Source organism: Alosa sapidissima, chromosome 11, assembly GCF_018492685.1.
Source record: "Alosa sapidissima isolate fAloSap1 chromosome 11, fAloSap1.pri, whole genome shotgun sequence".
In the NCBI taxonomy this organism is placed as follows: domain Eukaryota; kingdom Metazoa; phylum Chordata; class Actinopteri; order Clupeiformes; family Clupeidae; genus Alosa; species Alosa sapidissima.
The window spans coordinates 14,390,279-14,417,342 of record NC_055967.1 but is presented as its reverse complement, the minus strand read 5'-3'; the positions used below and the strand labels follow the sequence as shown (position 1 = coordinate 14,417,342).

General features: G+C 41.3%; 5 protein-coding genes across 7 annotated transcripts in view; 1 reads left to right on the top strand and 4 right to left on the bottom strand.

Annotated features, from left to right (window-relative positions):
- Positions 1–9,358, bottom strand: part of LOC121724715 (NEDD4-like E3 ubiquitin-protein ligase WWP2) — a 39,621-nt gene extending 30,263 nt beyond the window's left edge. Inside the window, 18 exon segments of the mRNA XM_042111477.1 lie at positions 1,472–1,593; positions 1,850–2,006; positions 3,198–3,279; positions 5,954–6,016; positions 6,101–6,188; positions 6,309–6,374; positions 6,467–6,579; positions 6,716–6,760; positions 6,867–6,908; positions 7,044–7,082; positions 7,236–7,339; positions 7,453–7,497; positions 7,889–7,993; positions 8,601–8,709; positions 8,808–8,860; positions 8,949–9,031; positions 9,120–9,160; positions 9,271–9,358. Of these exon segments, the coding sequence (XP_041967411.1) occupies positions 1,472–1,593; positions 1,850–2,006; positions 3,198–3,279; positions 5,954–6,016; positions 6,101–6,188; positions 6,309–6,374; positions 6,467–6,579; positions 6,716–6,760; positions 6,867–6,908; positions 7,044–7,082; positions 7,236–7,339; positions 7,453–7,497; positions 7,889–7,993; positions 8,601–8,709; positions 8,808–8,860; positions 8,949–8,964 (1,249 nt within the window). The 5' untranslated portion in view covers positions 8,965–9,031; positions 9,120–9,160; positions 9,271–9,358.
- Positions 9,359–10,566: 1,208 nt separating this feature from the next.
- Positions 10,567–12,859, bottom strand: polr2c (RNA polymerase II subunit C). Its single transcript, XM_042111476.1, has 9 exons — positions 12,646–12,859; positions 12,424–12,473; positions 12,204–12,272; positions 12,061–12,113; positions 11,797–11,925; positions 11,656–11,707; positions 11,369–11,537; positions 11,190–11,264; positions 10,567–10,998 (listed from the first exon to the last, which is right to left on the bottom strand). The coding sequence occupies exons 1-9, from the start codon at positions 12,729–12,731 to the stop codon at positions 10,854–10,856; spliced, it is 828 nt and encodes a 275-aa protein (XP_041967410.1). The 5' UTR covers positions 12,732–12,859; the 3' UTR covers positions 10,567–10,853.
- A 224-nt stretch (positions 12,860–13,083) lies between these two features.
- On the bottom strand, positions 13,084–16,607 carry coq9 (coenzyme Q9 homolog (S. cerevisiae)). The gene is made up of 9 exons (XM_042111473.1): positions 16,476–16,607; positions 15,402–15,642; positions 15,119–15,254; positions 14,882–15,024; positions 14,409–14,493; positions 14,209–14,313; positions 13,888–14,043; positions 13,709–13,762; positions 13,084–13,504 (listed from the first exon to the last, which is right to left on the bottom strand). The coding sequence occupies exons 1-9, from the start codon at positions 16,531–16,533 to the stop codon at positions 13,469–13,471; spliced, it is 1,014 nt and encodes a 337-aa protein (XP_041967407.1). The 5' UTR covers positions 16,534–16,607; the 3' UTR covers positions 13,084–13,468.
- ciapin1 (cytokine induced apoptosis inhibitor 1) lies at positions 16,554–20,588 on the top strand. Of its 2 annotated transcripts, none has more exons than XM_042111474.1 (9): positions 16,554–16,672; positions 18,079–18,241; positions 18,383–18,526; positions 18,915–18,994; positions 19,086–19,254; positions 19,348–19,424; positions 19,514–19,632; positions 19,750–19,831; positions 19,945–20,588. In XM_042111474.1, the coding sequence occupies exons 2-9, from the start codon at positions 18,085–18,087 to the stop codon at positions 20,053–20,055; spliced, it is 939 nt and encodes a 312-aa protein (XP_041967408.1). In that variant the 5' UTR covers positions 16,554–16,672; positions 18,079–18,084; the 3' UTR covers positions 20,056–20,588. The 2 variants fall into 2 exon arrangements, with proteins under 2 accessions (XP_041967408.1, XP_041967409.1); XM_042111475.1 differs by having other exon boundaries at positions 16,581–16,648.
- An 11-nt stretch (positions 20,589–20,599) lies between these two features.
- prmt7 (protein arginine methyltransferase 7) lies at positions 20,600–26,489 on the bottom strand. 2 transcript variants are annotated; one of them, XM_042111472.1, is made up of 18 exons: positions 26,405–26,489; positions 25,724–25,854; positions 25,413–25,449; positions 25,145–25,294; positions 24,890–24,998; positions 24,661–24,773; positions 24,164–24,396; positions 23,762–23,942; positions 23,547–23,671; positions 22,995–23,130; positions 22,667–22,750; positions 22,510–22,557; positions 22,300–22,389; positions 22,011–22,172; positions 21,774–21,848; positions 21,506–21,666; positions 21,210–21,306; positions 20,600–21,088 (listed from the first exon to the last, which is right to left on the bottom strand). In XM_042111472.1, exons 2-18 carry the CDS (start codon positions 25,816–25,818, stop codon positions 20,930–20,932), a joined length of 2,055 nt encoding a protein of 684 aa, XP_041967406.1. In that variant the 5' UTR covers positions 25,819–25,854; positions 26,405–26,489; the 3' UTR covers positions 20,600–20,929. The 2 variants fall into 2 exon arrangements, with proteins under 2 accessions (XP_041967406.1, XP_041967405.1); XM_042111471.1 differs by lacking the exon at positions 26,405–26,489 and having other exon boundaries at positions 25,724–25,973.
- Positions 26,490–27,064: the final 575 nt, after the last annotated feature.

The following is a 27,064-nucleotide window of genomic DNA, read 5'->3' as shown; positions in this document are numbered from 1 at the left end:
AGTATCTCTCTCCCTCTCTCTCACACACACACTGAAAGCAATTGAAATGTTGCGCAAATGAACACAAAAAAGAAAGTAAATAAATAAATCTGGCTGGCAATGACAAATCTGCACTTAAAAAGAGATTTTATTCTGTGAAAACTGGGTGTGTTGAATGAAAACAAACCATCATCACACTGATTAAAAGGGAACTTACAACTTCACAGAGGATAATGTATCTGTCATTAGCATTTATTTGTTTTTGTGAGTTTAAAGTCATATCAGCTCAGTCAAAATCTATCAAACATGTCTCTTTTCATTACCCCATAACCCAAAAGTCAATCAAAAACAGTCTGAAGATAACAAATATAAGGCATTTCAAATCGCTGCAGTCTGTGTGTCCAAGTGTTCTCTCTCTCTTCAGTCTTCCCTCCTTCTGCATGTGTGGTGCAGCACTGCCCTAACGTGGACGTGGCATGGCTGACGGACACTTCGTGCCCTGCTTGGTGGATTCTCTGGGGGTCATTTGGCTTATTTTCACTCCCCTCATTATATCCTATTACACAGCCCCTGGGGCAGCCACAGATACTGGGGTTGTTGTGGCCACATGTCAAGAGAGCGTCCTAAACGTCAGGAGAAGCTTCAATCAGAACTACAAAGTGCTCTGTATGAGCATCAGTCACTAAGTTTTCATCCAACTTATGTGCCTATTTTAGGCACATGAAGCAAATGAAAGATCTGCTAAAGGAAAAGCAGGTCTCTGTGTGTGCATTTTGATCAACTGCGTTATGCAAATTAAAAAGGCCACCGTCATAATCAAGGAGAGTGTCTCTAGGGCAGCTTTAACAGGAAGAAGCAATAATGTTATATCAATAGTCATACAAATACTCGTCAATAAATAGGATATCAGGGAAAGTACAAGCATGTTCACTCAGGACATCCTATTAAAATGCCCACATCATAATTCTGAGTGAAAACATGGCCATGGTCTGTAGATTCAAATCCATGTGAGCATTCAACTATTTCTCTCCTTCTTAGTAGACTCACAAAAAAACAAAAACCCTGTATGAATTCTAAAATGGCTCAAAGTCCGCTCAGTTGTAAACGGCCTCTTGCAAACGCATGCATCAACACCTGTTTTCTTTTTCCAGGGTGTGAAGTCATAATATACTTCTGCAAGAATAAGAGAACTGAACTGAATAAGGGAACTTATACTTAACATTATACGTAGATCGTTTTCACAAGAGAAATGTGGAAAATACAAAGTTCAGTTACAACTTGCGTATGTTTTATTGCATGTCAGCAAGAATGAACTGGATTATCTGTAAACTGAGTGCAGCCAACCTGCCACTAAAAGAAAACAGCATTGTGCATTATGTGGTCTCTTCACCCCCCCCCCCCCCCACCACCATGTAATAACCCAAGGAACAGCTTGTAAAGATATTGTGTGACCCATCTAAGTTCTTGTGTGAGTGCATTTGGCTGGACCTACTTTTGCCATCATGATTGCGTAAGGTGTCCAAAAGGTCAATGGTGGCGCTACCCAGCAGCTCTTTCCTCAGGGTGTGGCAACTCCACAGCTTCAGATCTAGTCGACTCTGAGGTGTCACATTCCTGCATTCACCATCCAAAAGACCAACATTACAACATAACTCATGCATACAGTGAAGATGGACATGCTTGGACAGAAACAGCAGAGATTTGCACACTGCACAATAACAACATCGATCTAGACCCGTAAAACCACAAACAACTACTTCTGCCTGGGTCTGAGAAAGGAGTGTCCAATTCCCATCAATTGCTCCAACCCCATCTATCTACCCTAAGTGCTTTCAGAGAGTAGTGCAAGTGACAGGAGAGTAAAGCTCACAGGGTGAGGTCCTCATTCCACTGGAGTTCCAGGTGGCCTGTGCGCTTGCCCGTCTTCTTGGTCTCACTGGTCAGGCCGTCAGCGGTCACCTCCACAAATGAGCTGAGGCGGGAATGGCGGTTGGGGAGTTTGGGGGACTGGGGCTTTGCAGAAAGAACTAAGAGAGACAGTAGAAAGACAGATAAACAAAACAAAAATGTCAGGGAAATAAAATGCAATGAGAAAGGAATAACGCTCACTTGACAACACATTTGGGAACAACTAGAGTCAGACAACGGTTATAACTCAACCAAAGTATCAAGAAGAGAGACCGTGGGAACAGAATCAGCGTTGGAATCACAGTAGGCCCTCAATGCATATTCATGTTAGGGACTATTTGTGCCAAGTCTATCATAAGATTTGCAATATGCCGAGTACTGAGGGAGGTTCAGTGGTGATTTCAAAACATATCCCTGCAGTAAAAGTCTCACAATTTCCTTCATCTGAAAAGTCAAGTATTCTAGTCACTGAAAAAGCAGTTAAGCCATGGAGTGAACCATGAATGGTATTATCCTCTGAGATCCCCAAAGAGGTCAGAAGCGCACTATGAAATATTGATAATAGTAAAATCCTGATAGCAGCCATTTGATAGTGCGACAATATTTCTCCCCATCCAAGGTGCTAGCCTAACATTTCAGATTAGAACTGTTACATTTACCATTTCCTGTCTATGTTTCCTTTGTCTGGATACAATGACTCATTAGATATTTTGGAGGGCAGAAGCCATTTACATGTAGATAGAGTAGTACTTCCTTTTATCCGATTCAAACTGTGTCAGATAAGCCGAATCCCACAAGGATAAAATAGCCCAGGAAAGAGTCAAATGGAATCCCTTCACTTTTGCAATACATGTAGGCTGTTTTCTGTCCCCGTACATAGTAGACACGTACATAGTATATTTCAAATCCTGTTTATTAAGGTGTTCTGTGTGTAAACACAACATTTCCCTCGCTCACCATGTCAACAAGACTGTCACTACTGCCAACTGCCATATTGGCATAAGACAACAAAGGTAAAAATCTTCTCAGCATCTGACCACTGTGGTCAGGCAGAGTGGACAAGTTAAGGGACACAGTGCCCTCTAGCTGAGACAAAGACATTCCTCCACACCGGACAATACTGACAACAGTGCTGAACTGCCATATGTCTGGCGTTCATAATACCACCCTGTCCAGTTATTTTGTGTTGATACTGTTTTGATCCTACCACTGGTGAAAAGAGATGATTCAGAGGAGAGTGAAGGACAGTGCAAAGATGTGGCATGGATGACGAAGCAGGTGTGCACAGGTAGAAAATCATGATTCATTACCTTTCAAGGTCAGCTGAGATTTTTCGGTGGACTGGACACTGCCAGGTCTATTCACACTGGCAGTTGCCATGACATCACAGCTCTGAAATACACATATGACATACCAATGAGACCAATAAATCTCCATCACTACCTTGTCACTACTCCCAGCCGCGTCATTTTTAGGGAATCCCCCAATGTCAATGACCCCAACTGAATCTTTACTGCCAGTATTAATGCACGTTCAAAAGATCGATTTGTTATCTTGACGCAAGCTACCTGACAGCATTAACAATTTGACATGACTGAACATGGGCCGAATGATTCTGACAAGCTGAGTTTGTTTTGGGAGGTAGGTCGGGAACAACATGATGCGGAAGCATCTCAATTAAACGCCATAGTAGGTGGATAGATTTCCCATTTTAGTTATACCACTGCATGCTGGCCAGAAATTCAAGTTAGGATAAAATGGTTTACAGAACATTCCAAACTGCAGTGGGGAAATGAATAACGTTAACGTTCATCTGATGACAGACTGAAATCAAAATATGTACCTTTGCTGAAAGAGAACACAAAGCTGGGAAACAAACTTGAGTTTCAATACCTAGCCAGGGCTCACATAAATAGTGTGAATGCCCATTGCATGGCAGTAACTTTGACTAGGTATCCCCAGTTTTTTTTAAGGATAGCTAACGTTAACTAGTTGCTAATACTCCCCCTGCAATTCCGTTAGCTAACTAATTAAGAGAGTGGTCGTTACAAGCACAACGGTTTAGGACGTAGCTTTAAATGCAAGTTCAATTATGTGATTAATCTGAACGAATAGAATAGATTTCATAAACAGGAGAAAGCCAAAGGGTTGTTATTTTGAGTGGAATATGATGTAGCCTCAATCGATTGATGAATCGAAAGCAGTAACAGTTAGAAGCTAGAATGTTAGCTTGCGTTATAAGCAAGCAATAGCAAGACAACAAATGATACATAATTTACTGTCATATCAGAAACTTAGTGAGTTGACAGTAAGAGCGTACTCTCCCTTAAAACTACAAATTCACAAGAGCCCGGGTCACATCCCAAATCACACCGACGCATTGTGTGCGCAGTTTAAAACCCCCACAATAACAACACGGAAGGTATCCTAGCTGGCTAGCAAGCTAAGTTAGCTAGCTAACCCATCAAGCCTGGCAGTTAGCTATTTCTAAGATAACGTTACCAATTAACATTTAAAAGGGATCCTCAGACCAGCTTAACATGACAAGTACAAATTACCCAGTAAGAAAACATATACGTTAAACAAGCTTTGAAGATCTTACGTTGATGACATCTGTTCCTACCTTATTAAAGCTGTGGTCCTATCGCTGCTACCTAGTTAACTTTCATTTCCGCCTCAATGTCAGGGTCACGTGGTAAAGAGAACAACGCAATCGCAATGAACCCCCCCCCCCCCCCCCCCCCCCAATTTTTTTTTTTTTTTTTTTTTTTTTTTAAAAAACAAGAGAAATATAGTATCTTTGTGGTAAATAATAACCGGTGCTCTTGGTAACTTTACTCGCAGCAACTATTATTGAAAAGCCTATTTACAAATAGTGCAATGCCTTAATTGACTGTCAATTTGTCATTGTTATCATTATTGTAGTAGGCTAATCTAGTCTTCACCAAAGATCTTCGGTCTTCACTTAGAACAAAGAGTTTGCCTACAATGAGACGGTATAGGCTAAAAACCTCACAAGCTAGTTGTTTCTTTAAGGTTAGGCCTATGTCATTTTCCTTCAGTATTCTGTATTGTTGGCCTATGCTATTCAAACAGTGAAGCCAATGTGCCCATAGAGGGGATAAATGCAAAATGGTGTTACATGTTTGGAGTAGGCAATATACATTATTATTATCATCATTATTAAAATATACTACACGAAAAAGAATTGGCTTCACAGGAAATACTCTAGCTTGCTCTGATCTGATATCCAACAAACACTCTGAAAAAAATGAATTAGAATTTTATTGTGCCTCTGGGAAGGTTCTATTTGAACATCAGAGGTCAGTAAGAGTAACTGTATGGCATGATGATGTACATATCTACAGACTTCAGTGCAGCCTGCCAGCTCGTTCAAAAATCTGCAGCATATTATTTTCCAAGAGTAATATGGGTGTAACGATGAAATGTTTGTTTTTGAGGGTTGAAGCCGAGACATTAACAAATCTTCTTGTCCTTACTTGTCAAGCATCTCAGCATCTTACTTGTCTTAGCATCTCAGCATTCTTTCCTCTATTATTACGAAATCAGCAATACTGGCACTGATGCAAGGTTTTTTTATAAGGTTCATAGGGTCGTCGCCCCCCAATTTCATTTAAAAAAGACTTATGAGACAGAAACCTGTTGTACATCTGTATGTTCTCTGTAATTTCACATGGTGTTATTCACACATTTACAGTACATACAGATACAGTGTGTCATTTGGCTGTTTGGAACGTTTTCAGTGTTCTTCCTGTGGTAATGGGACTGGCTGTAACCCATAAGATGGACCACGCTGACTCATGTAGTGGTCATGGTAATAAGTTGTCACAGCCAAGGGAGGGCCCAACAGCAGACAGAGCCACACTAGCCCATTCCCATAGTTACCAATGAAGAAGCGCTCCAAGAGAAAAGCCAGGAGAAGCTGAAATGGGGATGTGAACAGAAATATCTGAATCTGTGCCAAGGTCCATATGCAATGTTATAAATGCAACTTCTGTTTTATGTTTTTCCAGTTAAATGTATTGCAAAAGAAGCCATGCCTCACCTCAAACATCATGTTGAGAAACAGCCATAAGTGACACCGTTGTAGGGCCAGAGCAATATTAAACTGCAAATAGATAAATACAGACCTGGTCACAATAATGCTCATTGGCCACAGCAAACATCTCTGTATTGTACAACTGCATCGCACCTCCAACAGTCCAGAGACTACTATGAAGATCAGTATGTCGGCCTGTTTTGCAGAGAATTTCCTCTTTAGAAATGGCTCATAGAGATGTCTGTATTAAAAAGAGAGGAGAGGCAAAGGGAAACATGGACCAGATAAGAGGAGTGGAAAATCGTTTGCAATTTTTGACAAAGGAAAAAGAGTGGATAAGTCATTTATTTGGGTGACAGACCTTTGAATCCACCTTTGGAAAGGAACATTCCAATTTCTCCACAAACTGCCAAGTGTGTCAGCATTCCTGGGAAAATGCAAGTTAAAAACATATTTAACCAATGACACAGAGGAAATGAAAGTCAGCATGATTACAGGTTTGAAGATGGTGTGACTTACCACCAGTCACCATAGAATTGCCGGTCACCAAAGCGCAGGAGTTCGGCTATGAAGTTCAGATAGGAGTGTGAAAAAAGGAAGAAGAACATCAGCCACAGGAAATGGGTGGGAGTCTGCATGGGAGAGTTCAAGTAAGTGTCATTTCAGATTTCTGACTTCCAAGGAAATACAGCAGACAAATAGAAAGCCCAACACAGACACACACACACACACACACACACACACACACACACACACACACACACTCACCGCCAACTCCACAAGGTGCTCAATCCTTGCAGCTATTTCCATATCCTTGACAGACCAGACAGAGGGTGGAGAGGAAACACTTATGAGACCTTGTCACAATCAGACAAATTATATTTATCCAAAGACTTAAAAGGACTATGATGTCACTTACAACAAAAGTCTTTTTTGACCGCTGGAATATGGGGTCAATCCACTACAATGGGCCAAGCATATTGTTGAATGAAATATGACAGCAACTTAATATTAAATAACAGCATAAATGAACATGTTCATGACATAGATTAAATCTGACTGACTAAACTGTAAAAAATAACTACAAGAATCCAACCTGCTGCATGATTCCCACTATGAGCTGGGTGAGGACCATCTGGGAGGAAAAACATCATCGGAGTTATTCTCCATTCACACTCTTTGATCGATTAGAGGAGTTCCATCAAAACATCACAGAATACAATACATACTGTAGAAGTCGAATATATATATTCCCTACAAAGCCTCACAGAATGACAAAAAATCTTACCATTTCCACCAAGCTTTGGAACACAACATTTATACGGACCCTAGGTGTTTGAGGGAAGTCCCTCTGGTAACACAGAGTGGGAGCCAGAAGGAAATAGTAGAGATCTTGAAAAGGACAGAATAATCAAAAGTTAATCCTGACACTCACTATAGATTTCATTTTGTCATACCATTGAATAGTCTTATACAATGTGAAGATGCTGTGATTAAAATCTTACCACAGAGAGTGATTTCACTTTCCTGAGGAATTACATGTTTTGATCCTGTAAAACATAACTTCTTTATGCACAATACTGTATGATTATACTGGGGATGGCAATTGCAATGGCAATAGTTGATAAACAATGTGCACACGTGCAAACGGCATGCACATTTTGGTCATTTCGGGCTGGATGCTGTCTTAGAGAGGGCTCAATCAGGCTATAGCATCAACAAATCAGTCCAGTAATACATTAACAGTGTGTCTTGATTTTGTTTGTGGAAAATGATATCAGTCTACTTCACACATAGTGACACTGAATCATGGAAACAGTTAGGTTCATGTCCAGCTTCATGTAAAATTGTAGTTATTATTTCTAGGACCTCATCAGACCTCCCTTTATTAGAAATAATGCTTATTAAGGCAATCAATAACGCTGAAGCTCTAGCTCATACCGTCCTTTGTGCATTCCCTCTTACGGTACCAGCTGCTGACCTGCTGATAGGAGTAGAGCTTCAGCCAGAGTATAGTGTAGGTGAAAAGCGACAGAAGAGCTCCACCTATTGACATACAGTAAGCATGACAATGAGGTCGTTTGAGGAGGTACAGTAGGTTCCAACGACGACAGTGTGTATTGCATCAAGCCTTTCCCATCAACTTCTTTTAAACAACAACAGCTTCTATCCTAATAGCATGAAGACCAATTAAATCCTTTGCCAATCTATTAGTTACCAGTTGTAGGGCTGCAACTAATGATTATTTTCAATGTCGACTAATCTGCCGATTATTTTCTCGATTTATCGATCAGTTGATTGATCGATAAAATGCCAGAACATGCTGAAGAAATGTTGATCATTATTTTCCAAAGCATAAGATTATGTCCTCACATGCCATGTTTTGTCCACACACCAAACATCACCATCATAGAAGAGTAAGTAGAGTAAGTCAAGTAAGATGAAAATGTTCACGTTTAAGAATCTAAAATCAGAGAATTTTGAATGTATTTTCCTTAAAAATTGGCAAATACCAATTAATTGATAATCAAAATAGTTGGCAATTAATTTAATAGTCAACAACTAATTGATTAATAGATTAATCTTTGCAGCCCTAACCAGTTCATAAGTGCTGTGACTATTCATCAACTATGAGGACTGAGTCATTCATTACCTGTAGATAAAGATGTTTCATAATGGAGAATAATGAAGGTGGGGAAAACAGACAGAAGCACAAGGTTTCCCATGTGAAGCCAGTATGCCAACGAAGAAGAAAGGATTCCCTGAGGTCATTAGGAAACAAATTAAAAGCTCTATCAACAACATAGTATAATCCAAAGCCACAATAATTCATTTTGGAAAATAAATCCAAATTCCACACCTTTTCCTGGCTCTTTTCCAGAATCATAGACACAATAGGAAACATGTTGGCAGCTGCAAAAAGAGTACAGACAAGAAAATCACTATTCACTGCTTGGGTGACAGCTGCAAGGAATTAAGTTACCTTGAATTGCATCCTCACCCAAGATCAGGTACATATATGGCCAGTAGTGGTCCCCGATCAGGAATTCCACAGCTTTCTTTAAGTCAATCAGAAAGCCATGCCTTAAGACAATGGAGAATGATTCATTTAAATTGTGGAGAGCCTTGTCCGGTCTCTTAATTCTTCATATTTGCAATGCAGGCTACTCACTGTATGAAGTTCTCCAGAAACAGGTGGGCATAGGTCAAGGTCTGAAGCACAAAGGTTTAATATTCATCTTAAACAGTGATAAAAACACCACACATAGGTTTTACAAAGTTTTTTTTTTTTTTTATTAAATCCTACAATGCAGGGCTCTCACCAGAAGAATCACTATCCAGTTGAGAATTCCTCTGTAGTTGGTAAAGCGGCTATTGGAGCTCAGCAATGAGTCCTGAACACTGTGACAGCTGTCCAGAGTTAAAGACAATATTAGTGTGTGACCTCGATTATCGTTGACTAATTTCATAGCCCATACCTTAGGTAAACTACAAGCATGCACAGATACCAGATCATCTCCATGTAGGGTCCCAGAAGAGTGGAATCTGTGTATTCCTCCTGGTCAGACTGCGAAAGGGATTGACCACGCAGGTATGCTTTCGGGACAGACATCTCAGCTGTTTGCTCAAGCTCAAATAGTCAGTTCAAGTGTTATTCTTCTACGTTTAACATTTTATCGGACCATTAATGATACTTTTTTTTACATGTAACTTGCATGTTATTTCAGAGTTTCACACAATAGGCCTAATTACCTGTATGCGGCTGCAGTATTGACTGAGGATGCAAGATGCACCAATTAGAGCAGGATTAGGCTACATCCTTGCACAGCTCACTCAACCTCATATTAGCATTATGTTAAAGAGAAATCGTTTACCAACACGTGTCAATTTGGCCGCCTTCAAACGAATTGGTTTCTTATCGTCTCATTAGCATTGTTCCGACTGAGGCTAACCTTGACAGCCGAGAAAAGAGCGCAGGAGCAGGCAGCTGGTCAAAACGATAATTAGTCCTCCTCCGTGACGCATCTGAGGTCAAGAGTACTGTCTGTCTGCTGTCCATTCATGTCGTTACGCCACGATCATGTCGTATTTTCGTGGTTAGCCTACATTGAAATATAAACCAGGTACAGAACACGAGTATCCCATACGTCACACTAAGGTGTTAAATAATATGCAGCAGCTAGCCTACCCATATTACCTGCAGACCAAATGAAAGGGTTTATTTAAAATAATGAAATTATTTCGCCCAAATAGCATGAGTCCACACCAGACAGATGACTGCCACCACGAGGTTACTGTCAAACCTTACACAGCAGGGTGGTGGTGGCTCGCAGGATGCTTCTGGAATATCAATGGAAGCCTTGCGTGTGTATGGGCTGTTTTTGAAAACTCAACTATAATCTGTATTTAACTGTATTCAAGTCAGAAGCTGAAGTAAACTGATACTTTATTTACAAATGCAATCTTGTGTGATTTATATTGGTTTTGTTGTGTATAAATGGCATAGAGCTTATAAAAGCCTTAAGATACAGAAAGCAATATAAAAGCCTTAAGATACAGAAAATGTCTAAAAACACAGCTTCAGTTGATTCAAATACAGTTACAAAACAAGGTAAATCTATGATGAATTGTATCTTTTATTATTTTTTTAAAGAAAATACAGTGCCTACAGCTGGTTTCAAAACAATGACAAAACTGGAAGTACCTGGCCTGTCCTCCTAGCCATCCAGTTATTCTTTTTCATAGACAAAGCTTAAATTCATTAAAAATGGCTTTGTTATATACAGACTGATATCGTCATTCCAAGAAACAAACAGAAAACAAATTAGCATGTACTGAAAGATCTTGTGGGTCATTTAATGATGGATTTGGGCGTTTCTGCTCTCGTGAGGATCTCTGGATTTCTTCAGTTGATAGTGAGTACATCACTCTGAATCTCGTGGCTCAACTGTGTCTGCAGATCACTCAGTTTCTTCTTGAGCCCCGCCAGGGCAGACAACACTATGGTCTCTGGCCGGAGGGAACCACAGGACTCCACATTATAGTAGAACCTGCCATAGATTTGGGGGCACAAGACAGTAAGTCCACTTTCATCACACATTGATTTATAAACTGATCAAAGCTTCACCAAAATGTGCTTGTTTTTCACATACATCTGGGGATCATCCCATTCATCAACAACAACAAACATAAAAGAGCAAATTTTTTTCAAACATGAAAGCCCTGCAACACTATCACTCACCTATCTGGTTTGCCGTTTGGGTCATAAGCAGCTTGCACTTCATCTTCTTCAATCTCCGAGTATTCACTCTTTGGCCTGACACAAGACACACAGGAATAAGGGAATATAGAATATAGGCAATTAACAGTTCACTACACAATTTTTATAACACATAGCCAACTTTCAAGACAGAGACGCACCATTCCTCTGGACGGGGGTACACAGTGTGTCTAAGCGCATTGTCAGGGTCATACTCAAAGGCCACCCCAGCTGTGGGGTTCCACTTGGCATGCTCTTTTCCGAAGCCCTTCTTAGCAAACGCCCTGAGACGCAATTCTTGACCTTTTCGAAGTTTGACAAGTAAGATGTCTGTTGGAATCCAAGTAGAATAGGAGAGAAGAGTTTGTCAGCAGGGCCGGAGATGACAGAGAAATGGAAATAAACAAAGACCAGCACTGACAGAGAAAAAGGGAAGGTCTTGGCTCACCATCCTGTTCTACGTAGTCATTGGGATCGTTGTCTCGACTCCTTGAGGTCACCTAGAGACACACGCTACAAACATCAATACACTGCTGTATACAGAACAGCATATCTACTGACTATGACAGCATATCAGATTGCCTCTTACAGGTATCACACGTGGGTTGTTGGATAAAAGGTCCCTGGAGGTTACATGGCGTGTCTGGTCTTCTGTGCAGCGAACATCCAGGGTCAACTCAACAGAGCATTCAGGGCAAAAGTCATCACATGTACAGTCCTGCAGTGAACACATGGAGAGAACACAGGAGATTACATAGAGCAGAGTCCACATAATATAAATTGTGAGACATAAAAGTAAATGCCTCTAGCCTATTGTAACTAACTACTGTAAATCAGGCTCTCAAACACTCACTCTGGAGTACTGCATCTTATCCACGATGTCATCACTTGTAAGGGGGATGAGACCTGGGAAACCATACATACTTAGGCATACTCACACAAAAACATCATAATATCTATGCCCACACCAAAAATCCGGATGTAGCTGCTACTCACCGACTCTGTGGGCTATGAACTCATCATGGAGAACAGAAGAGTTGGCATCGATTTGGATCCAGTCAATTGCTAAGTGAGAAAACAATTAAGGTTACGAATTGCTACGTGAGAAAACAATTAAGGTTACTAAGAAATGTTTTATGAATATGGTCTAAACATTAACAATTCATTCCCTATTCCATATTATGAATATGGTCACAACACACAATTCATTCCTCACCTATAGTCGGAACCTCTGACATAAAAACGCGTCTGACAGAATTCGCAACCCTGCAAGGATTCAACAATGGAGAAGCACATATAACTTTACAAAAATAGCACGGACAGTGAAAGAAAAAATACAGTAGCAATCCTAGCGTTAGTCAGCATGTAAACTAACACGACCAACACGACAAATGTTCACAACAGACACTATGCTAACGGCGCAAACACAAACACTCACGATAAATCGGTATTCTCGATGACAAATTTCACATTCTCGTCTGAGAGTTCTGTGATTTTCACTGTCGGCTGATTGGCATATGGCATTATGAACGCAAGGATTTATGAAATATTGGGTAAAAACACAAGACACATACAGCTAATACACTCGAATACACAACAGAAAAGCGGCACTAGATTACACACAATTTCTGATTGGCTCTTGTGGTGATTTCGTATCCAGGTTAAAGTGCGCCATCTATTTCCGTTAAGTCAAAATAAAAGCCCCTTTTAAAAAATAAAAGTATGTCTGAGGCTGAAGTTATGATGCAAAGTTGGTCCGTGCAATCGCAATCAGGTATTTAGTCACATTTATTTAAAAATATATTAAATTAGTAGTTATGCACTGAGTTTTTTTTCTTGTAATTGTATTTTTTAAATAAAACAACTTCACGGGAAATATACAAGTCAATTTTATTGAAGAATTCCCAACAAAGGCTGATGCTAATTCACTTAATTTATTTTTGTTTTGTTTTTAACTTTACAGTAATACAATGGAAAAGATTATTGGGTCTGGGAACGGGAAGGTGGAGGTTGGGGGGATTTGATGTAGACAATAACAGCTGAAACCCTGCTGGAAAAAAATATATATATAGACCAGTTGGCACAGCAACTTTCTTTTACAGTGTCTTAACGGGCAAGAAAAATGCAAAGCACATCATCCCCTGCATTAAGGTTGCGTTCAAGTAAAGTGACGAAAATCATTGGGTGCTTGGGCATTGAGCACACACTCTTGGTGGGGAGAGGTTGGGAGAGCTGTGAACGTGACGCTGGCATATACAACTTCATCTTCTCTGGTTAAGCCCTGTGATGTTTTTCAGCTATAAACAGAAGTAAGACCAGTCAGCCACAGCAACAGACACAGTAAAATGTTTCAGTGAAAAATGATAGGGATTAATCTGATTATATAGTTATTGGTACTGTAGTCACCGGAGATGCTGATTAAGATATAATTTAACAGATATTGTCCATAATTGTCTATATAATTTGAAAACTGAAAAGAGCTAAACCTAATATTAACTTACTGTAACTGCAGCTCCCATAAGTCCCTGTGCCACTGCCTCACCAGTGGACTGCACCTGAGGGACACAAGAACACTGCAATTAACCAAACAGGTAATTTGACATCACAGGGAATGCAAATAATGATTGAGGAGGCTGTTGGCAGGGGGTATTCAGTAATTACACCACACTACGCATAATACCTGTTTTGCTGTACTAGCCATGTTGACTACATCCTGGATACGGTTGTCAAGGAAAGTCCAAGTGTCCTGGAAGTCGGGAGAAGAGTCTTGCAACATCACCAGCTCTGTGGTATTATAGATCCCAGTCAGGGCTGCCCGTTTGGTATACCAGTTCATCTGTGCAATTTCAAAACATGACAAAAAAAGGGACAATATTGTTCATTAAGTTCACACAACATTCTTCAGCTGAGAGACAGCACTGGTGAAACTATTCTGAGTTGCAGATAGTATAGGTTTATGAAAGCAGCAAAAGATAGCAAAAATGCAAATGAGGCTACTCACATCTGTGGAACGATCACCTGCATAGTACCAGATGTCATCTATTAGTGTGGACAGATGCTTTAGACTGTGTGGGATGTTATGTGGGAGAATCAGGATGCTCATAGCCTGAAAAGGAAAACAGACATGTAAGTTAAGGGTTAGGGTTGACGGAAAAACGAATGGTAAGACTGCCTTCTGCGGCATGAGTAATGCCATAATACCTGTGGCCATGTATCGATGTAAGGGATGTGCATCCTCAACCGTGTCTCAACCGCATCTCGCAAAAACTCTGCAGTTTTCTTTTGTCTGCAGAAACACAAGTATGCTCCGATAAAATAATAGAACACTCTTATACGAAATTAACTATCATTCAGTCCTGTGTAATGTATTTGATATGAAGATATGATACTCTTCAAAGGGGGAGGCAACAGTGAACTTAATTTCATTAAGACACCTGAGTATATTTTTTCATCACACACAATGAACTTTCCCTAACGTTCCCTAGAATATAAAGACAAAGGACTTAGCTACAGTGTGCTTGAAGGAAATTATATAGCTAGATTCTGTCACAGGTCACTGGGCAGGTGCAGTTAAATATAACTAGCTAGCAGCAGAACATACATATACAGTGAAATTAAACAACATCTATTGCAAAGTATTGCTGATGCACATTTATCCTGAGATGAGGACATACTCAGCTTGACCAAGCTGGACGTGCTTGTGCTGTTCGGCCAGGATCTCTGTGAGCTGAGTATTACACTGGCCGACAAAGTGAAGCACCAGGTCTCCTGCTCCATTAATGAACATTCCGGTAGAGGCAGATGACAAACCCAAAGTCTAACACAAGGAAATTTAAATCAGAGTTTTTTTCTTGTCTTCATTTTCTATGCAAACTACAACAATCCACCCATCTTGAATAGAATCCACTTACCTCTGCTCCAGCTGCAATAGCCTCAACCGTCCAACCGTGCTGTGGGACAAAGTCTAGAGCTGCCGTCAGGATACGCTCGGCCAGCTGCTCTTCAGTCTCATAGTCCTCATTTTGCTCCCCACTCTGATCCTGGTAGCTGGAGTTCAGAAAATGTATGATAGATGAAGGGATGCAGGTCTTTGAAATGCAACCAGATTTATTCAAAGTAATGAGCTAAAATAAAATGACATTTGGTACATTAAGTCAAAATGTTCAAAGCCATTACTAGACATTCAGCACTAACCTTGTGTTACCTTGGGGGTCCTCTTGCCCTGTGGCAGCACCACCTGCAGATGCCTCATGTGTGGAAGTCGACGTCCCCTCGTCTGCAGTTGATGAGTGGGTCTGGTAGTGCTCATGGTGGGGAGTAGATGAGGAGGCAGATGCAGGATCTTTGGAGTAATCATGCACCCGCAGCAGGGCAGCGCGATGGAAGCCTCGTCTGATGTTGCTGCTCTGAGGATTGGCTGCTGCCTGCACTACCACTAAAAGGAAAGACAGCCTAGGCTAAATGCTGAGTGACCTTTTTGGGGTGTGTAAGGCAGATAAGTCACACCAAGCTCTTTCGAGATGTAGTATGGAAACATCTATTTTCACCATTTCCTTCGCCCTCTACAATTTAATGTTTTTTATTGCTTATTTTGTTTTGGTTTTTTTGTACATTTCACAGCAAATATTGTTTTCTATTTATTTTGTCATTGTAATCTCGGCATCACTGAAAATAAAGTGCTTGGCTGACGTTCATGGGGTTTATTGATTATTCTTCTAACTGTAAATACTTGTTTTATTTGCCATAAGGTGAATGGTAACTGTAGACAGTCACACACTTTTAAAGTATTTATAGTATTAATTCAGCAGGCGTTTGTCCACAGAGTATTGAAAAAAATTGCTTTACTAGACTACAAAATCTGCTGAATGTTTCACGTTGACTGATGAGCGGCTTACCTAACAGTTAACGTTACTCCAAGAAGTGACGCCCCCCTTCTCACATAGCATGCAAGCTAATTTTATCCTGACTTATAACAAATGTTTAGCGTTAACGCTTTTTATGAGAAACCAACTGATAAACCAGTCTATAAACTCGAACTTCTCCTCTCCACAAACTAACAGTTTGCTCGTGTAATTATGTCCTTCAGGACAGGATCACCTTGCTCAACTGCATATGACATTTGGCGACATACCAGCCAGCTACTGCTAGCCACATTAGCAAAAGCATGAGCTACCTAGCAAGAATTACGTTGCAGAAAGGTTTCGTTACATGATAAAGTGCTAAATATCATCACCATAGACTGATGAAAGTACCCTCTTTCAGACTCACCACTGGCCAGACTTCGCAAAGCCCTCCCAGCTTTTAGTCCTCTTAATAGCGCCGCCATGTCCAGATTGAACTACGCGTTCCGTTTATTTACTGCGTAGATTGCATGCGACCACACGTAACGTTACGTCATTAGTGGAGCAGCGAGGGTGCCAAGTGGAGAACAGTGTACTGAGGTGAAATTTAACATTTTAATTCGGGTAAGTGTGAAATTGGCTTTACAGTATGACATCACAGCTTAGTTCTGAATTCTATCAATACCAAACCTGATGTAGTTTTCTCTAAAATTATGACAATTATTTCTGTGCTGCGTCACGTTGTCATCTTATCAGATAGTTAGCATTTTAATAAATGTTAGCGGTTATCTTTCTTCACTTAGAGCTAGCAGCTACGTAGAATAATTTTCATTCAGAGAATATGTCTTTAGAAGATGATTCTGTATAACAGCAATATGCTTAATGTAAGCTCTTGGTTTAGAATGAGTTTTAGTTATGGGTCATGTCAGATGTAACCTCAAAGTTATGCTACGTTAATCAGCCAGTTTCCTCTCATTGCTTTGCTCGAATGTTCTTTGTTTACATGACTGGCTAACGTTAGCCGAACTAGATGTACCGCAGAGCGGTACAAAATATGACCGCCGCCCAGTCCAGCACATGTTTTCCACAAAAATAAGTCACGCTGAAAGGCATATATGGTTCTAACTGTCTCATTGAATTGCATTATGCACACTCAATTCTCACTGGTATCTGCTAGACAACAAGTACCAAAACATGATTAGTTCATAGATTTCACATGTAATATACATTTTATACAACCCCACCCCCATCTTGCCTGTTTATAATTCTGAGAAATTCTTGAATTGTGTGCGTGTACATGTTTATGTTTATGGGTGTGTGTGCGTGCATGTGTGTGTTTGCCTGTTTATGTGCCTGTGTGTGTGCATGTGCATGCATGCGTATATATGTCTACTGTGTGAGTATGTGTCATACGTAGGATTACTGTGAATGTATGTGTGTGCGTGTGTATCTGTTTATGCACATGTGTGCATATGGAATGGGTTTACATGACCCCTGGAGGCAAACATACGCAAAAAATTGGTCATCCTAGGCTTCGCTGCGCGGCGGTCATAATTATATACGTTCGACTATTTGTGCCATGCCCGTAGTTCGAGCATTCAATGTCCAGAAACCAAATATTAGATTCTAATATTTGGTTTCTGGACATTGAATGCTCGAACTACGGGCATGGCACAAATAGTCGAACGTATATAATTATGACCGCCGCGCAGCGAAGCCTAGGATGACCAATTTTTTGCGTATGTTTGCCTCCAGGGGTCATGTAAACCCATTCCATATGCACACATGTGCATAAACAGATACACACGCACACACATAATAATAATATTAGAACCATATACAAGGTCTCTGTTCAAGCACAGCTGTCATCTACAGTAAGTTAATACCACGACTGTTTGAAATGACAGTGTGCTCGCTGTCAAGGACACTTGTGATGTGTTGTGGACGTGCTGCTTTCTGTGACCGCTATTTAAAGGGGAACCGGTTTAGACCTGCATATGAAATGCTTGGATTCAAATGCTTTGCTGCAGGTTGAAATGGCAGACTTGGGATTGAAAGCAGGTGACCGGGTTCTGTTTGTATGGACTCAGCCATCATCTCCAGCCCTTCTGAAGGAGTTCGCCGAAACTCTTGGGGGGCTTGTAGGTGAACAGGGGCAGCTGTCAGTGGAAAATATGGAAAGACTGGTGTTGTGTGAGTATGAAGCCATGTACTTTTGATATTGAACTCGTATCCATGTCATTTTGTACATTATTATGTATGTTCCTATTTTACTGATGTTATGATGTTTCACTCCAGTGTTGTATGAGTCATCGCCTGCTCTTCTCTCATCAGCTTCTCATCCAGCATCCAGCTATGATTGGGTTCTGTCTGGACTTCTGCCTGATAGCTCGCCCATCCACAACTCTGAGCTACTGGAGGAGATTGCTAGAATCATGAAACCTGGAGGGAAGCTTGTTCTAGAGGAGGCAGTTACTGGTGAGAAGTGCCAATTGTGATTCAGCTGAACAAAAGACTCACCACAAGAAAAAGGATTAGTGATTGGCCCAATTGTTGTCAGTATTGGTTAGCAATTTAGTTCCACATGTATCTCTACCTTTTCTGATGATTTAAAATCCAAAACTTTGACGTGTTATCAAGATTTTCAAAAATGAGATGGGGTAGAACCCGCAATCAGTGACTCTCCTACATAATTGTTGGCTAAGTGGGCTTTGTTGTCATTGGCAACTAACCATAAAGGAGTTAGGTTGATGATATTCATTGGAGGAGGGATGCTGCAGTTGCTACTTGGACTGATACCCCAAACAGTTGGTGCAAAATATAATAATTTATTTGGTGAAAATGTCTAACATATCCTTTCCACCAGGCTCTGAAAGCAATGGTGTGAGGACAGCAGAGAAGCTAATGTCAGTCCTGAAGCTATCAGGTCTGATATCAGTCACTGAGGTAAGCAGATAGACACATGAGGTTGAGTTCTGGTAGTGTTTCAGACACTTTTTGGCTTGCAGACAACAACTGAAGCCTGCACTGCTTTCAGGTTAAGAAAGAACCTCTGAGCACAGAGGCCACTTCAGCTCTGAGAACAGCCACAGGGTTCCAGGGGAACACTCTGTCACGTGTGCGCCTATCAGCAGCCAAGCCTAATTATGAGGCAGGCGCCACCAGCCAGCTAAAGCTCAGCTTCGCCAAGAAAACCCCTAAACCAGGTGGGTTTCTATGGTCTTCATAGGCCACTGTAAGTACCAGTAGTTGATTTTATTTTCCTCTAAGAATGTGCGCTGCACTTCTTTGTATTTTAGCGGAGAAACCAGCCCTCGACCCAAGTGCAGCCAAACTGTGGACTCTGTCTGCTAATGACATAGATGATGATGATGTGGTGAGTGACTGTCTAGACCAGTTTCTTTAAAATGCACTGCACATTCAATTCATTATCTGATAGCTGACCTTGTCTTGCTTTGCCTGCAGGATCTGATCGACTCAGATGCTCTTCTTGACGCAGACGACTTGAAGAAACCTGACCCAGCCTCTCTGAAAGCCCCCACATGTGGTGAAGGTGCAAAAAAGAAAAAAGCTTGCAAGAACTGGTAGGGGAAATGCAGTCTTGCATCTTATAAGGACATAAAACTTTTAGACATTAAATGTAAACTTGAATATCCAAAATGGTAAGGTCCCTCATCATTGAATTCTTCATCTCACCCTAGTACATGTGGACTAGCTGAAGAGTTGGAGCAGGAGAGTAAAGGAGCTCAGAAGGCCAGCCAGCCCAAGTCTGCCTGTGGAAGTGTAGGTTTCCACGCTCAACCATACAGTCATCCTACTACTTACTGAGACTATTGTTCTCTTGTGTGTGTTGAACTTCAGCGATATTAATTCAAGATTTTTGGGGTTTTTTGCAGTGTTATTTGGGCGATGCCTTCCGATGTGCCAGCTGTCCATACCTTGGGATGCCTGCTTTTAAGCCAGGAGAGAAAGTGCTGTTGGACAACATGCAGCTCACTGATGCATAGATGTTTCATAGACACTTGTCCAGTTCGTTGGCAGTCTACATTCCTCCCTCCTATCCCGTCAGCCTTTGATTTTGAATCTCAGCATAGGTAGAAAGGTCAGAGCCACCATTAAGCTGCACATTTCAGACATGTTTTGAGCTGGCTTTGCTCTCATGGCGATTCTGTGACAGCACCAGTATCTGTTCCCCATCACTGAATTGCCATATAGTAAAGGTTTCCAAAGTGTGCTATTTGTTCCCATAACGTACATGGCTAAAGTCAAGGTGGACTTAATGGTAAACACTGTACAGTATGTAAACTGCTTTCTATATCAATATTCACAATCAGTATACCAGCAGGTTCTAATGCTGACCTTTCACATGTGCACTTCATACTCTACCAATCGAAGTAGAAAATTCCCGTGATTTGTTCATTTTTTTTGTTGATCTCCCCCAAATCCCCGTTTCACAAATTATGCGCACAAAGTTCTGAACTGTATACTGATGTGTCTGTATAAAGTGTAATATTTAAGAATAAAAATGTAATTACAGGTACTATTTCTACCTGATGTATTTTGCATAATCAATTCACACACCACTCTTTCCACTACAAAACACAACCTATTTTAATATTTGTTCATCTTTGTCAAAACCACAGCGTCATAGCCAACTTGAATTGCTACAAAAATGTTATAGGTAAGTCAATATTTTCAGAGAAAAAAAATGGATTATTAAAGAGGTTTTCAACATGAGACTGGAGAGAAAAGTACAGAGACTGAAATAAATATTTAAAAAATCTGAATGTGAGATATTGATCTTTGGTAGAGTTATCCATTTGTTTTTCCCACCATAAGACTTTGCAGTTCATGCACTTCAAGGCTGTGCGCTGAAGGCTATTAAGGCAAAGCAACAGAAAAGTCCATCTTGATGTCACCAATGCTGGGGTCAAAGGTCAGATTGTAGGACACCGCAGCTCTCTCGTCTCCTGAGCTCTCCCATGCTGACCTCAGAAAGTACACACCCTGCTTTCTGTGGGGACTCCATTCACAGGCACCCTGCAGGGAGAGTCAAATGCAGAGACCACTTAACTGTTTAACAGAACCATCTTGTAAACTTGCTCTAAGTAGTTGGTGCAACAAGGTGTGGTGTCAACTTGCAGGATTTGTTTTCACGCACCTCTTCACTGACAGGTTCCACTAAGCCCATGCTCAGGGTGACATCGTCTGTCAGTTGGAATTCCATCCATAGAGCAACTCCGTGGCAGCATCCTCTCCTGCACATAATAAACTACTCATTGCAATGACAGTGTTTGGGTTTTCCAAAAACTCCTTGAGTATCCTCACATTACAGTGTTAAAATGTGGCTGTAAGACGGGCCAAAGAGAGTACCACATTTTCTAAATAGCCTGTATCCAAGGGTCCATATTCTGAGATGGGGCGTTTTCTAATGAGAGAAGAACCTAGTTGTCTTACCTCAGGAGTGGCACTGACCCCTGGCTGCTGACCGGTTGCTCGGGAACACACTGCTGGAAGTCAAAGGTCATGACGGGGCGAGGCTCAGTCAGGGCGCGACAAGGGTACTCCCACAGGGGTTGTGGTTCTGCCTCGCGTGACTCACGGAAGTCCAAAGATTGCTGAGAGGAATACAACTCCATTAACATCTATTGACATTGTTTTTTTTACTTTTCATTATTCTGTACTCCAATGAAAGGCCAAGTAAGGCAGTGAGAATGCATCCCACCTGGACCATCTCATCCATAGGTCCCACATCAAAGCCTTCACACGTGCCACAGGGAGCTCTTATTCTCCACAGGTCCTGGCAGAGGAATACAAAGAAAATAAATAAACATAAACAAGAAATAAACAAATATTTTAAAAAAATAAAACAGACATGCCAATATCCTGTATTTATTGTCAAACAGAATGTCCACAAAGGGGTAAGTAAGACAGAAGAGGGAGTATACAGAGGCTTCTTTACCCGAAACTCGACTCCCATCATGTAGAGTGTGGCAGACCTGGGCAGGATGGTGGCGTTGGGTTGGAGCAGCTGGGCTAAAGCAGTGCGGCAGTACCAGAAGAACAGAGAGTGCCAGGGCAGCAGGGTGGTGCTGAAGTACGGCTCTCCTACGAGCACTGACACCTAAGGACAGTCCCAGAGAACACAGGGCAGGTCAGCGGACAAGTCTCTGCCCCGAGTCTGCACACACCTGTCCATCACCCAAGAAACAGTATGTAGTCGATAAGAGTTAACTTGAGGCAGGGAGTACCTGTTGGCCGTCTAGGTCTGCAGATGTGACCTGTTCAGGTCGCATCCCTAACACCTGGACCTTGCCCTTCAGGGAGTTGAACTCGAGGATCTGAGAAGAGGAAAGACCCCATCCATGTTAATCTCTGTTGAGATAATCTATCTATCAATCTGTAGCTATCAAGGATACCTTGCTTATTTTTTGTAGAGAATAAAATAAGTGAAGTATTACCTGTTCAATCACTTGACGGGACATGCCAGAGTTTTCAATAGTGAACACCTGTAGTTGAGTAGAGTGGTCATTATAGATTAAATATAAAGTGAAACATTGGACGTGTGTGCTGTTTTTAACCAGATTATAATGTGTGGGTCAAAAGAGTGAGATTTACCTTTTGAGCACCAAGCATGGAAGCAAAAAGTGGAAGCAAACTTCCATCACTCACACCGAGACAAATGCTGTCAGGTTTTAACACCTGTCAAAAATAAAATAAAATATTTCATTATAGATAGATAGATAGATAGATACTTTATTGATCCCCAAGGGGAAATTCAAGAATACGATATATTATATTATATATTTTAAGATACAAGCTAGGAGGACAGTTTCAAAGTCTTATAGCCACTCACGGCATATTTCAATGCCAATTCATGTGTATGTGTGATCAAACCAAGCAAACCTGCACAGACTAACAGCAAAGTGTATTTAGTGTAACTCACACTACGTAGAGCACTGATGTAGCTCTCGTTTCTGTGTCGGTCATTCAGTTCTCCAAAGCGAGGTCGTGTCCACACTAAGTGGGCCTGACAGGTACACATGGGCCGATCCAATGACCTCTCCACACTGCTCTGTTGGCTGGTATATTTTACATTTTGATTGGATTATATGAAAAAATAAATGCATTTTTCATTCATCTGTAATCTGAGATGCTTTCCATACAGTTTTACCAAAACCCTTCTTGGTTTTACAACAATGCACACTGAATTTTCATGAATGTGTTTATCAGAGAGCGTCACACTTTAATGAAGTTAGCAAGCTGATTCAAATGAGATTTATAATTGAATGGCAAAATATGTCATCTATTGACATACTGAAAATATCAACTAAATACTGAGATTTAGAAAACAAATAGATAGCGGTTGGCTTAGATGCAACACTCACAACTGAAAGCAATGCTGAAAGCCATCAGCAGGATACCAGATATGAAATATGAGCTAGTGGAAACACTGCATGTTTGCAGATATTTGTGGGTATTTGTTGTGTAAGTTTACCTGCAGGAGAGGTTATACCAGAGGCTGTAGTCATCATGGTTCACAATGAGACTAACCTCCTCCCCTTCTCTCACGGTCATCTCAGATGGGAGGAAGTAGACACTCTGCATCCAGTGATCCCGCCACTGTGCACACAACACAATGATAAGACCTAAACAAATAACCAGACCGATGCCTCATAGGTCACTGTAAAAACGTTCTCTCCATATACTCACAGGACACTCCTGAGGGTCTGAATAGGTCCAGCTAGGGGCCATGGAGCACACGATGCTCCCCTCTGGGTCCATGTCTATGTCCCACCAGGACAAGATGACCTGAGCTTGTCCGCTGGCCTGGGCTTGGAACTTGCATGAATAGGACTGTGAGGCACTGCTGACAGGCTGGCTGAAGTCCACACTGTATAAAACAAGTAGGGATGGGGAGGAGAATGAACGAAGACACTTCATATCATACTGAAAAGGTGTGGATTCCATGAAAATAGCTACAGTAGACATTTTATACTTTCCAGCAAAAGATACTAGCCTAGAAATCTGTCCTCCTTACATTTCCCTACTTAATATGAAGTTAAAATATTTACAAATTATTCAAATGGTTCTCTGCTACATGCCATCACTCACCTGAACATGGTGCAGAGGGGTCCGAGTGGCGTGAAAGAGTGCGGAGGCACCTGGCTGAGCTGAATGTCGCAGACGGAGGGCGCTCCAGCGCAGCAACCCACGGCTGAGGGCGGCATCAGACGCTTGTCATCGTCAACCTCGACGGGCTGCAGCTGTGTCCAGCTCCACAGCCTTTCGGACTCCACCAGCTGGGCGTATACGGTGCCGCGATGGGGCACCGCCTCACAGCCTCTCTGAGTAGGACATGGAGGGGTCAGGACTTGTGTGAGCCATGAAGGGGTTATGCTTAAACAGGTTGCTTTAATGTCATTGTGTAAGTTACTGAATCTCTTTTTTTAGTGTCCCCACAAAATGACGGTGATCTGCATGGTTAAGCATTCAAATAAAGAACAAAGCTTATCTCCAGTTCACAAGATGCCATCTCTGTATCTTACATTCTACCCCAAACCCCTCTTTACCTGGACTAGGTGCATATGGGCATGTTCATAGCTCTGTACCTGGACTAGGTGCGTATGGGCATGTTCATAGCTGGGCAAGGCTCCTTCTCCAATCAACTCTGTGTCAAATAGCTCAGTGACAAGGACATTAGCTCTTGTGAGCATGTCTCCATCTGCGATAAAGAAACCTTGAATTAACCTCTTACAAGTCAAATGCACTATCAACATAACTCACATGAGATAGTGTGCTCTCTAAAGTAGAGAAGAGAAGTGGGATGGCAAGTCTCACCTGGACCCACTGTGACTTCTGTGGAATGTTTATTGATAACCTTGATTTTGTCAGCAAATCCATTTTTCTTTACAATTGAGATTGCAGCATCAGCCATGGGCTTGAAGACCTACAGGTGGCAAAACAAATTCACCCAAGTTTAATTACAGCTCAGCTTGGCGGCCATCTGTTGTTGTTATTGTTGTGCCTGGTTACAGCATCTACAGTGAGTGCTCAGTAAAAGGACCGAATGGGAACATCAAGTTCACTTCTAACCTCCACTGCATAGCAGTAATCCGCTCCAGCAGTGACAGCCATCATGGACAACAGACCAGTTCCAGTGCCAATGTCGAGGACAATAACCTTCTCCCCACGAGCCTTTACCCTCTCAACTGCAGCTTTGATGCCTTGGTAGTACTTCACGTTCTAATACAGACACATATCTTAGTTCAGAAATGATTTGATTACCATGTAAATTACAATGAACACATCAGCAGTCAGAGCACAGATCCTTTACTCATACATTGTTTCAGCAGATACTCACTCTGTCCCGGTCATGTAACATGTCAGCATAACAGGACCTGTTAAATGAAAATCCAGGTGTAAGATCGAGGTTTACCCTAACTTTTTCTCCAATACAAATTGCCAATACAGTTGAGTTAGTTAAGCACTAGAAAATGCACTCTTCAAACATAATATTATTTCATCATGTTAGTAAATGATCTCAAGACATTGACAACATTAGACAAACGATTTAAGAATGGCGTTTGGTGTCATGTCAATCCTGGGGTTTTACATACATTTAAAAAAACTGATATTCACATAGGCTAAGGCGTAAACGTAGTCTAACGTTACCTCGCAATCTCTTGATGATAATCATATTCTTCACTTTCCTCCACCCAGTCAAGAGCGCCTGTGGTAGGATTTGCGCGGCCGCAAAATGTCTTCATGATACCAAATCTTCCGTGCTTTCATAAAATATGTCCCTGAATATTTCCGAAAATTCACACAAAATGATAATCTGTGATGAAGATTAGAGCAGCATTGCATTCATGGAGGCAGACATGCTTCAGACGCCCATACGACCACGTGACTCAAGTGAAGTCTCAACCAGGTATCGCGAGGATTGAAAGAGCGATTTTATTTGTCCACATTTTTTTTTTATATATATATAATAGGAGACAGTAGTCTCTAGGATGTAGTGGTGCATATAGTGGATTATTGTGTTTCTCTAAAAAGGTAGCCTATTTAACTTAAAAGGTAGCCTATTATTCAACTTAAAGTAAGATAGAAATCACTATCTGGATATAGTTTAATTTAGCATTTCAGTTCATAGGCAGCAAGATGGCATTAAGCTGATGCATCTACTGCACTATAATTCTTTTCTTTAGTTAAGGATGACATGTGAGGTAGACCATTTAAGAATTTCACACAAAGACAATGTCATCCTCTTCTGTGTATTGTTATACCCCACCGTTACGTGGCCCTATGAACAAAATCCCACCACTGACCCAAAATCCTCATAAATAATAACACCTTTTAAAATGCCCCAGTGGGATTTATTACATCAAAACATACCATGACAAGACACTACAAAGTCCAAATCAAAAGACAATACAAAATCCCATGCTGGGAGGCAGCAAGACAGCCAGCAGTCCCCACGCCAAAAGCCTCTCTTCAGGAACAGGATCGTCAAGTCCTTTTAACTCCTGATCAGTCAGCTGGTCAGGTGCTCCCAATTAAGGCAATGCAGCGCACCTGAGCAGAGGTAGAGAAGAGAGAACAGGGAGAAACAGCACTGGGAACACACACAGCCGTAACAGTATTTTCAAATTGGCTAGGCTACTGTGTGTTGGGTATTTGTCAATCTGCAAAATCCCAGATGCTCACAAGATATAGGCCTACTCTTGGATGTTGTCCTTCTTCACCATAGCTGAATGCATGTTGTAATCCTTCATTATGTATGGTGCAGGGGTGCAGCTAGAGGGGGAGAGTTAGGACGATTCTAAAGGCCCAGCACTGACAGGAGGCCCCCAGAGAGCCCCCCGATAATATATAGTATTATTGTATAGAACTATTGTCTGTCATAGGGCCCACATTATCTAGCAGCGCCCCTGGTATGGTGAATTTGTATACCTACAGACTGAGAAGCAAGGCAAGTCATGTGAACATGATTCATTAATTTGAAAGTGCCAA

Bases quoted from the DNA above. Each gene is read 5' to 3' on its own strand.
- ciapin1 (XM_042111474.1), top strand. From the start codon at position 18,085: ATGGCAGACTTGGGATTGAAAGCAGGTGACCGGGTTCTGTTTGTATGG. The intron at 18,242-18,382 runs GTGAGTATGAAG...TTCTCTCATCAG, and splicing joins TATGGAAAGACTGGTGTTGT to CTTCTCATCCAGCATCCAGC. The intron at 19,832-19,944 runs GTAGGTTTCCAC...GGTTTTTTGCAG, and splicing joins CCAAGTCTGCCTGTGGAAGT to TGTTATTTGGGCGATGCCTT.
- coq9 (XM_042111473.1), bottom strand. From the start codon at position 16,533: ATGGCGGCGCTATTAAGAGGACTAAAAGCTGGGAGGGCTTTGCGAAGT. The intron at 14,314-14,408 runs GTATTATGGCAT...TTTCCTTTTCAG, and splicing joins ACATCGATACATGGCCACAG to GCTATGAGCATCCTGATTCT. The intron at 13,763-13,887 runs GTATTATGCGTA...TGTGTCCCTCAG, and splicing joins TGGCTAGTACAGCAAAACAG to GTGCAGTCCACTGGTGAGGC.
- prmt7 (XM_042111472.1), bottom strand. From the start codon at position 25,818: ATGAAGACATTTTGCGGCCGCGCAAATCCTACCACAGGCGCTCTTGAC. The intron at 24,999-25,144 runs GTTAGAAGTGAA...TGCCACCTGTAG, and splicing joins ATTACTGCTATGCAGTGGAG to GTCTTCAAGCCCATGGCTGA. The intron at 24,397-24,660 runs GTACAGAGCTAT...TGTCCTACTCAG, and splicing joins CCCATACGCACCTAGTCCAG to AGAGGCTGTGAGGCGGTGCC.
- polr2c (XM_042111476.1), bottom strand. From the start codon at position 12,731: ATGCCATATGCCAATCAGCCGACAGTGAAAATCACAGAACTCTCAGAC. The intron at 12,114-12,203 runs GTGAGTAGCAGC...ATGGTTTCCCAG, and splicing joins GTTCATAGCCCACAGAGTCG to GTCTCATCCCCCTTACAAGT. The intron at 11,265-11,368 runs GTGCGTCTCTGT...GTCTTGTGTCAG, and splicing joins TACCCCCGTCCAGAGGAATG to GCCAAAGAGTGAATACTCGG.